The 11,351-nt window shown below is 41.3% G+C and overlaps 1 protein-coding gene across 1 annotated transcript; it reads left to right on the forward strand.

Annotated features, from left to right (window-relative positions):
* Positions 1-1,542: 1,542 nt before the first annotated feature.
* Positions 1,543-1,899, forward strand: LOC109323788 (CGG triplet repeat-binding protein 1-like). Its single transcript, XM_019555454.1, has one exon. It carries the CDS (start codon positions 1,543-1,545, stop codon positions 1,897-1,899), a length of 357 nt encoding a protein of 118 aa, XP_019410999.1.
* Positions 1,900-11,351: the final 9,452 nt, after the last annotated feature.

Genomic DNA, 11,351 nt, shown 5'->3' on the forward strand with positions numbered 1-11,351 from the left:
TATGACTTCTTGGGGCAGGGCTGCAAGTAAAGAAGGGAGAGGAGGACCAGGACAGGACAGGACAGGGCCCTGAGCTGAAGGTGCGCATTGTAGCTCACCAGGCCAGCACACTGGGGTGTGAGAGCCCATCCCACACATTGTACCCTGCTCACCCACTTTATCCAAACTCAGCCTAGCCAGAAGGGCTGACAGGAAACAATACTATCCCACAGGCCAGAGCTGGAGGAGGGGATGACAAACCTGTGCTGTCCAGTTGAAGGAGGGCAAGGAGGAGGGGAAAACTCCCATGCTGACTGGCCAAACAAATTGGATGGGGAACATCCCCCTGCCACCTGGTTTCAGGAAAGTGGGGGGAAGGGTGGAATAAGGAAACAGCCCCATCCTGCCTGGCCATAGGAGCTGGGCGCAGGGCACAGAAGCAACAGTACTGGAGTCTCTGCCTCACTGGGACAGATAAGACTGACCACCCCTCTTCCCTCTCCCTGCTCTCCAGCACTTGGCACCTCCAACACACATACCTCAGGGTGCAAGGAGGTGTGGCTCAGGGTACAAAGCTTGATAGTTATGCCTCTACTAGGCCCAGTCCAGCCTGGCAGTCCAAGACCAGGACCTGCATAGCTCTAAATCCAGGAAGCCCAGAGTGAAACTGGCCTCATCACTGCCACTCAACAAGCTGTGCATTCTGGGTGCCCTCACAAACAAAACAGGACCTCTTCATGCAGCTCCATGATGCAGCTTCATGCAGCTCCTGATGCCACCCCACACTGAACCCTTTGTCCCGGGTGCCCTATGTCCAAACCCAGGACCCCAGCATCACTGCTCCACTAAGATTCCTCAGCCCCACCGAACCCCGTCATGACATTAGGATTTCACGGGGTGGCACGACCCCAGGGGCAGCCCCTGGGAACACCTCATCCCACTGCCCCAAGGAACTGCCCAGACCCTGAAAGTGCCACTCAGCTGGGCCCTGAAGGTGCAACTGGGAACAACCCCATTAAGAGAGCTCCCACTGAAAGAGTTGCCCAGTGACGACACAGCAGACTGCTCTAGGGAACCCCAGGAACATCTTGTAGGCAGCCTGAGGCATACAGTGCCAAAGGGTGCAAGTCCCCTCTGTCAGTGTCATGGCCTGTGAAGGTACCACCCCTTGAGGACCCTCATAGGCCACCCCATGAAAATGTTGTGCTATCCCCATTCATGGATTCCCCAGCTAGTATAGAGCATATGATTAGGGTCCTATTTAAATTGCAGTTTTGTGATTTTTGTGGAAACTGAAAAACAGTGGTTTCTGTGACCACTGTAAAATACGCTATTTCCCACAATTTTGTGCTGAATCATCTGAAAAAAGCTTACTAAGTTTAATGGAATACAAAGAAAGCATGGCAATCCCTGCAGCTATAGAGCACATGGTTTGAGAGAGAACTACTGAGAGGATGAGCTCATAACAGTGTCAGTGAAGCCACCAGCCAGGAAAGTAAAAAGGTTTCAGCCCCATCTTTTAAGAAGCCAGATGCAATGCTGCAGCAATGCTCCAGTCTGAAGATGATGCATGAAAAGAAATTCAAGACAGCTAAATACATTTCAGCTCTGGATCATGTACAGCAGTTCCCTGTAGGAACCTTGCATGCAGATGGTGGTAAATTGTTTTGTTCATCATGCAGTGTGACTCTGGGTGTGTCAAGGAAAAACAGCATTGATCGGCATTTAGCATCTGAATCACAAATAAAGCAAAAAGCTGCTGAAGAGGCTGAAGGTCAGAGCAAGAAACAAGTGACTATGTCCTCGATCTTTAAAAGAACCAATGAAAGCAGTGTGACAAGAAGAGAGGCTACATTTGCACTAGTGGAGGCATTCATGGACACCAATACTCCTCTGGAGAAAATTGGTTACCCTAAATGAAAGGACTACTTGAACAAACACGTGGCGAATGCTAGCACTTTCCCGTGTCCAAACAAGCTTCACCAAGATTATCTACCAGGAGTAATTGCTTCACAGGTTCAGTGTACAAAATCTGCATTGGCAGAATATGAATCAATCTCAATTGTGGCAGATGAAGCAACAGATGCCCAAGATTACGTTCTGCACATTTTATTTGTACCTGGGAACTGGACAGACCACAACCCGTCTGTTTTTCAAACAGAGCTGGTTCACCTTGCATCTGTCAATTTTTCTACCATGGCACAAGCTGTAGTGAAGGCTAGTGAAGTGTAAACTACGGCTTAGAATTTAACAAGATCTCAGCATTTCTGTCTGAAAATGTACTGTATATGTGCAAAGCTTTCTCTGACGTGCTCCATGAAATGATGCCTAACACAATTCATGTCACCTACACAGCCTTTCTTTAGTGAGACATCTAGCGCACACATTTTCCTGATGTAGATAACCTAGTTTCCTCTTTTAAAAAAGTATTTGGTTGCCAATCAAAGCAGGGATCTACATGTGATTGTGTCACTTCCACCAGAGTCAGTGCTTATAAGGTAGAATTTGTGGTTCAACACAGTTCATCACCATGCAAAGAATATGAAGTACTACCAGCAATTTGTGTGTGAGGAGCTTGAAATCACACCCGGCACATAGTGCACGCTTAAACTACGCAATCTCTACAGACAGGATGACACTGAAGATCAAGTTAAATTTGTGGCTGAAAGTGAGATCCAGTTCATGGAGCTTATAACAGTCTATAAATTGGTAGGCTTTGATCCACCAAGTTGATGGACTTGATAAGTTAGGTCAAAGATATAGCATCACAACTTCCAAACTGTAAATGTGAAAACCACTGGAGATAAGAATTGCTCTAGGCAATAGCTACAAAGTTGAATCAGTACTACAAGGAAAATCAGTCACTACCACCATGATTTAAACAATCAGTTGCCTCCTGTTTTAGTGCTGTTCACATTTTTTAGCCCAATCAGATGCCTTTTCTGAGTTTTGACCCTCAACTACTGAAATCAATACATGGATGACAGAATAAGCACGACAAGGAACATGCTGCTTATGTGAACTTTGTCAGAGTGCCAGATGCCTTTGATTGTCACTGTGTTTTGGGAGTCTGTTTCTGACTGGTTTCCACATTTCTACAACTTGGCAAAATGCTGCCTTACCATTCCAACAAATTCAGTGGATGCAGAACATGCAATCTCAATGTATGGACAAGTGTTTGCACCACAGAGGCAGAGGATGTCAGCTACAACTGCCACTGGAGGCTACATGCTAGGCTTTAACAACTACCATGAATTGTTTCTAACAAGGTAAGCATTATTGAGCATTACTAAACATTTTGTAGAATGCTAATAATAAATTATGATGATATTAGTTACAATTCATATTATGTATAAACTTATAACATATTCTAATTTAGATTTAAATGTAATACTTAGATTTATAATAATGCAGTAATGTATTTGATATTTCCACAGATTTTGCTATTTAACTGCTATTTAATTATGCCTCTTGACCAATCAGTGGCAAGGGGCTAGGGGCAAGGCTGCTGAGGCCCCTCAGCCAATCAGCCGGGGGGGGGGGCTCACTGTGAAAAGACTGCTGAATTGGCTCTGCATGCCATGAACCACCCACAAAATCCCTTTGTCTTGCCACAATTTAGGTTTTTATGTATGATGATGAAGGCAGCACCCAGTCAGGAGGACAGGACCCTGCTTGTTCTGTCCATTGGTATATGCAAGCCCTGAAACTGTCCCTGGGCACACAGCAAACCCATCACTGAAAGTACCTTTAGATGTGGCCTCACAAGGTGCCATAACTGAGGTTGTCACAGAGTAAAGACACCTGTTGCAGTGTGGCCATAAAATTACAAAGCTGTCCCCACTGATAAGGGACATGGAACCACCTACCCCTGAGACTTACTCACCAAAGATCCTGTGCATGACTTGTGCCCAGCAGTGTTTTTCCACAACTCTTTAAAATATTTACAAGAAATGCTTTTTCTTTTTCTTTTGAATTCTTAGCCCAAGAGATGCAAAGCAATAAAACAGTAGACAACCCACAGCAGGTGTACCATAGGCAGACACTGCATGTAGCAAGCAAGCCCTAAGTGCTCAGTAAAGGGGATGCTAGATTGGTGACAGGGGGCTTAAGCCTCCAACCAGGCTGACTGAAGAGGCAGCAGGATGCTTCTGGGAGAGGAGGTATTACTGCCAAGAGCCAGTTGACTGCTGCCAAATTAAGGGCTTTGGATCCTTGCTCACCACATAAAAATGCAGTAGTTACAAAGGTAAGGAAGGGTTAACTGGCTCTTGGCAGTGATACCTCCTAACCCAGCAATGTAAACTATTCTGCATTGTGCTGCTAGAGACTTGAGCCTCCCTGCTTCAATTCTCCATTCCTTGGAGATCTCATAACAACAGCAGAGTCTCCCTTTGCCTGAAAAAGGGTGCTTGTGCCTAAAAGATTGCTAAGAACTTTTTTCCAACTACTCAGTTGGTCTAATAAAAAATATCACATCTACCCAAGGAACCTTGCCTGCCTATGTCCTTGGACCAGCGCAGCTCCAACCAAACCCCCTGCCTCCATTCTGGCACCCCAGGTTGCAAACACTATCAGGTATGCAGAGAGAAGCTGTGGAGTTGGGGTTTGAATCAGAGAGTGTCACTCAGGGAGGGAGAGGGGAAACTTAAGTTGTGGAACTACTGTGCTAGTAGATCTTTTGTCAGATCTGGGATGTTACCTGAGGGACTGCCTTAGAGCAGAGTCTCCTAGGTATTCAATACTGCCTTTGGAATATATCTTTGATAAGCAAATAATACCACTGAAAATTGTACATTTAATGGGACCACTCAATTGGTCTGGCAATAAATATTCCACACTCAGTTGCAGGTGAGCCAATGCCAGTAAATATCATCCATGAATGAATCTTACTAGGTAGGACACGGCACAAAAGATTATCCAAAGATTCTAAAGGTCATACAGTAGTATTGTAAAAGACAGCTTGGGACCCACTCTACCAACAGGATTCGGGGTGCTCTCATTAAGACTCAGGAAAGTTCAGCATAAGGTATTTAGTTTTGCACAGGATAAGACTCATGCTTACTAGTTTCATGTGCGTTAGAGTTTGTAAGCTTTGGTCACTACAATCTCATATTTCCAAAAGATTTTAGAAGTTTTACGTTACCCTGTATTACCTTACTCAGCTTACTCTGTTTAGCACACTGGAATCCAGTAACATCACAGTGATGGAACTGTAGATGGTTCCATGGCAGTCCCATCACACCTAGTATTTGCTTTAGTAACACAGGGGTTATAGAGTCTATAGTTCCAGGCTAGTCAGAGATTTTCTAGATTTTCTTTCCGAAGGAGAGTAGAACTAGTAAAGGCATAAGTAAAATTCCTTTTACATCTCAGGTTTCCATGTCACCGATACCATAATTCCATGAAAGCAGTCAATAATAAATGTTAACAATATGTTCTTATTAATTCTTATTGTTAGTATGCTACTTTGAATGCTAGCTCAAAATAATTCATTAAAGTCAGACATAGCTTTGGAGAATTATTACTTTATAGCTATTATAGGAAATAAAGATGCAATAAGCTTAATATAATTGATAAAGATACCAACAATGAGCTGTCCTTTTTAGTATTATATATTCATAAAAACATGTTTTGATTATATTTTTAATTATTTACTCTAAATTATGGTATCTTAAACAGTTTCCAAACTAGCCTGCTACTAGCATTCTCTACTAGTGATATTTTAATTCCATTTTCTCAGTGTTGTTTTCTTTAATAATGTACAAATTTTGCTTCATCATCCCAACCGTCTCCACCAGCAGGTTATAAGACTTTCCCACTGGCAAGCTAGCCTAGAGGCAAACATTTACTATAGCTCCCATTTTTGTTTTAATTTTTGATACACAGAGAAAGCTGATTTTTATTTTCTGTATGCCTGACAGGATTCTATGACTGTTGGTGAAGTTTTTGTGATTTTGGTTTACTCTCTCCCTGGTGAGCACTGCTGCCACATTTTAACTTGAACTCTTGGTCACCTGATACATGACCTCTCACCCTGTGACCTCATTTCCAATAGGTCTTTAAGCTGGGGGATTCAAGACTGTGGCACAAAGACAGTTACTTAAGGAAGTGGGCCACTGTTTCAGTCAATGTCCTCTTATATCCCTGACACTTTTCACTAAAATATTTAACCTTCAACACTAGAGGAGATGACGTTACTTTTTATGGTTTGGAGAGTATGACCTTTTCTGTCATAGTGCTTTATTCACTTTCCAGTCTGCATGAAAAAAGAATTGGTGTAGGTATTTCAACAAATAAAGGAAAATGATTTAGTGGTTAACTAAAACAAAGACTTTGGTGCAGATGCCTGAATAACATATTATGATTAAAAATAGCATTTTTTTAACAAAGTAGCTTTTACAAACGTAATCCAAGTCATGTATACCAACAGCTCAGTAATATCTGAATGAATTTTTATATTTACTTTTTTTTAATACCTTACAATTAGACCCTTAAAATCATTACAGATGTAATCCTATAATGTATTAAATCTATACAAAAAGTTATTCTATAACCTTTTAGAGATAAATCAAGAAGTTTTAAATATAGAATACAAGATGTCTGGTGTAGAATCATTGGTTTAATTATTGCTTAAACAAAATGCAAATATCTGTGTGCTAGATTTCAACCATACCAGATGGAATTTGGTATTTTCAAACATTTAACAATATATTTCACATATGCTGAAACATGTTTGCAGCAATCCCACTAGTAAAAGAGCAACAAATATGTGCTGTCATGAGGAAGACCCTGATTTGGGAGCAGACAAGATGCTCCAGGCTGATGGAAGAATGAAACTGCAAAGGTAACATGCTTATACCATGGGGAAACTTCACTGCTCACTTCTGTAGCATCCCTGCAGAGTTGGAATATGGAGTTTCACTGTCTCAGCACTGAAAAAAGTCACTCTCACATACTGCAAGCTAGGAGTCAGATAAAAGAATGAAGAATGAAAACTGCTGATAGAGAGTGAGGTACACTAAAAATGTGCTAAGAATAAAGAGTTAGGTAGTACCAATGTGTTGCCACAGACATACTCTAATGTCTTAACTAGCTACCTTCAGACAGACATCTCAAGGTATGATAATTTAATTTAGCAATGAGTTAAGGCCAAGAGCACACATCATATAAAAATAAATGCGACCAATTCTACCCTGAATGCAACTCTTCTGATGTTAGCAAGGCTACGTTGGATTAGTTTTAGCCAAAATTTAGAAAGAATACGATTTAAATTATTTAAATATCTGATAACATTCAGTCAACTACAGGTATGTATTCATTCTGAGCAACACAGTAAGTGTGTAAAAAATATAAAGCTTTGTTTTTAAAATATAAAAGCTGCATTTGCAAAAGTGACACAACAGAAAGTGATTGCTATAATTAATCTATGTGTTCAAAGATAAAAATGTTCAAAGATGAAATATTGGATTAGTAAATACAGAATAGGTGGTCTGGCTCTCCTGGGGGTAAGTTACTACTGCATGTCAGTAGAAGAATCCATTTTATAAATATTTTAAATGTATCTATTTATTAATTTTGACATAACTAACCCATGCTCCAGTTGCTTATACAAAGCATTAAAACATATAATATTAAAATTAATATCAAAAGTATTAATTAAAACCAATATCAAAACTGGTTGAAAGAGTTTTTGACAGAACTTTTGTCCATCTACAACTATGTATTTTGTAATAAGACACTGAATCATAAACAACAGGTATCTGAATCAGGATCTAGTCATCACGTGATAGTCTCCTAACCAAGCTACAAAGTCTCGTTCTCTCTCATTTACCTTTCTCTTCCCCACATTCCCATTCCACAAATCTCTAAACATTTTGATTCTTATTAAGAACAAAAACAAATCCTGAAAATTCAGAATGTTTAATAAGACAGAGTTCTTGTTATTCAGCCACCCCTATATAAATGTTAAACATTCCCCATGGAAGAAGCACCCAAATTTCCAGTGGTAAACTGCCCATGAAATCAAGCCATTGTAAAATATATACTTACCCTCACACAGTCCCTCCAAGTCCATCCCTTTAGGACACCTCAAGGACATATTAAAATATGAGATCAATATGGGTCACCAAATCCAGGCTCTGAACTCTATACATGGTGCATCTACATGTTCAATTAGTGCAGCTTGGTAAACTCCAGCACAGTTTGCACCAGAGTTAATGGCTCCCGGGTGCAGCATCTACACATGCGCTCAGTATTGCAGCAGTTTGAGCTGGGGCAGAGCAGTCTGGGCTGGCAGCGAGTTCCAGGGTCATCCCGGGGCCCAGTTTGCAGCAGCAGGTAGTGGAGGGGCTTGCTGGGGCACAAGAGTGCCCAAAAAATAGAGTTGTGTGGCTAGGGAGCAGGCAGGATTCTGGCCTCCTGCTGCTTGGGCTAAACGGGCATAATTTATGCCCAGCTCAGCATTAGCACATGTTATTTGATGCACTTATTTTTGCCACCATAAGATAGTACTGTCCCCAATGGTACTATCCTAGGGCAGCAAAAATTAGTTTGATCTGGTTTAATAGCGTCACATGTAAAGACTGTGACACTTCACACTGCAGTAAATGAGTCTACTGCACAGTTAAGTGCATGTGTAGGTGCACCCATTATCATGAAAAATGTCTTTCCATCAGCACCTTTTTAAACTAGGAGACTGTTAATTAAAGTAGCTGTACTGATCACAAGGTTAGCAGTACCAAATCAGAACACCGGGTACCCACTTCCCAAACCATGTAGGCTTTCTTTGTCAACAAATTAAACTTCACCTGGCAATTAATCACGTTCTTGAGTGTAATATCTGAGGGTTATTTATATTTTACCAGCTAAACATTCTGAATGTTTCTAAGAGATAGTCACATGAACACAGCACATTGCAGTAGTTTAATTCTAACATGACCAAATTTGTGAGGTCCACATGCTAAAGAAAAGGTGACACCCTTTTTACTAAGCTTTAAAGAATAATATTAATTTTAACCAGTATCCATGCATCTAGTAGCAGCCCAGTATCTAAAATATTGCCATAACTGTGACTTTTAGCTGGGTAGTCCCTATCAAAGTGGCCTACATAGTTTTCCCTATTGTTCCAGTTGCTGATTACAGCTTTAAAAGAAGAAAATATTCTAAGTGGTATATGTAAATGATGTAAATGAAATGTTATGTAGATGAAAATGACGGTTTAACTTAATGCAAGTAAAGTCATTATGTTCATCCATACTGTTCCATGTCATCAATATGTACTCAAAAATCTGATAGGTAAAGCATACCTAACATACGACTTATATGTGCAAATATCATAGCATTATCGAGAGATTTTTTTTTGTCAAGATCATCTTTGTAGGTGACCGTTTTCAATGCTAAAACAAAGACACTGATGATCAGTTAGTACCAAGAGTTTCTTTTATATATTGAAAGTTTCATTCCATTCTCACCCCTAGAGGTCAGAATTGAGCTACGTTGTTGGAGCAATCTTGTTCCACTCCTGCCTTCAAGTAACTGTGCTGCAAACAGGTAACTTCTGTTTTCAGGGCCATCAATCTGACTATTCAATTCATTTGGTTTCTGAAAATTAAAAACAAAATAATGCATTATTTGAATCAGAAAAATAATAAACAAAGATGCTATTTGACTTTATAACAGCGGTCAACATTTTAAAAAATAAAAATCTAATTTCAATAGTTTTCTATTATAAAATAATCAGTCTAATGTTGCTGCTGTTTTGACTACTTTGACCAAATATTGTCAAAGTTAATAATTGCATGCCCTTTTCAATATGTGATTTAACATGTTTGTCACAGGAGAGAGTTTATTAAAAGATCTCAAAAGAAATCCCACCCTAAAAGAATAACCAAGAAACTCTTGTACCAAGCTCAGAAGGAAAGGGAAGGGAAAAAATACTCACCAGCCAAATTTGCTTCGGTCAGTCATGTTCTTTAGATACTACATTGCTAATATCAACCACCTATGCTTCACTATCAACTATTAATTTATCTAAGAAGTGGGGGAACTTAATGAATCATCCGTTTTTATGAAAAAAAGAATATTTATTTTCAGTTTCAGCTGAATCTGAAGTAGGTAAACTAAATCAACCGAAACAATTTAAGCAGGACTTCACAGATGTATGTCTCCAGATTTTCCTTCTCATTTTTGTTGAATATTAAAACTAGTAAATTCATGTCTTAAATATTATTGAAAGCTGAAAGCTAACTGAAGAAAAAGTTGTAAAAGAAACTGTTGCTGTTTGCAAAACATTTTAAATATGAGAATTTACCACCTTTGGCTTTCACTTTTGGAGAAAGATTTACATCTGGGAAAAGGGTATGTTGAAAATGAAGAAAGTGATTTGTCTTTGCACATTTTTCTTAAATATATCAGTTCAATGTAGACAAACAGCTTAAAATAGTTATTAATAAACCAACTGCAAGATAAATAAACCCACAAGATACTGAACCTTTAAGGATCAAGGGATAAATGGGATTTTTTCTTGATTTAGGGAGACGAGAATAGCATCTATCTTCAGTCAGAGAGATGAAGTTTACTAAAGTATGACAGCAGTCCAGGATGGATTCCTTTTTGTTGTAAATGCTACTGCTTTCTTTGCAGGTGGAAAACAAGTGACATCGAGTCTTCTTTCTACAAGTCTCCACGCTGAACCACACTTCTGTGTGCTTGTCCTGCAGTTTCCTTGGAGCTCCAGAACAGCGCGCAGGCTGGAGCAGAGAGAGCAAGTGCTCTTTTGGCTGGAGGGCTTGTGAAGAACAGAAACGTGTTAAAAATCGAAGTGTAAAACTGTGTGTCAGCTATTAGCACCTTTTAGTCGGAAAGCCTACCCCAAACTTGCTGCCCAGGACAATGTGCTTTCACTCCTTCTCTCCGGGATGCCCAATGGAAATGTGAAAGGAAAGGTGTAGAGGGGCCAAAAGGACTTCAGGGGCCGAAGAGTGTGCATGCTGGATGGCCCTGCTTAGCGATCACTTGGTTGTTTTTTTACCCCACCCCCCTTGTTTCATCGCATCAGCCCCTGCGGACGCGCGAGTCCCGCGTTACAGCCCAGGGACCGAGGGGCTGCCTTGACGCCGCGGCGGCTCCCCGCCTCCCGCAGCCGCCCCGGGGACGCGTGTCCTCCTGCCGGCCGAGGCACAGCTCGCCGCGGGGCCCTCGCCTGCCCCCACGTTGCCCGGGGAGCGGCCTGGCTGCGGCCCGGCGCGGGACCACCACTTGCTCCGCGCCGGAGGAGCAAAGTTTCAGGCCGTGCGCGCCCTCGGGCTCCCGCAGGAGGAGCGCGGCGGCTGTGCGGGCCCTCGGGGGACCCGCCTGCCCGGGCCGAGCTC

This window comes from Crocodylus porosus, unplaced genomic scaffold (assembly GCF_001723895.1).
Source record: "Crocodylus porosus isolate Cpor-Errol unplaced genomic scaffold, CroPor_comp1, whole genome shotgun sequence".
Lineage (NCBI taxonomy): Eukaryota > Metazoa > Chordata > Crocodylia > Crocodylidae > Crocodylus > Crocodylus porosus.

Excerpts from the sequence above, each read along its gene's own strand:
- LOC109323788 (XM_019555454.1), top strand. The coding sequence starts at position 1,543 with ATGATGCATGAAAAGAAATTCAAGACAGCTAAATACATTTCAGCTCTG.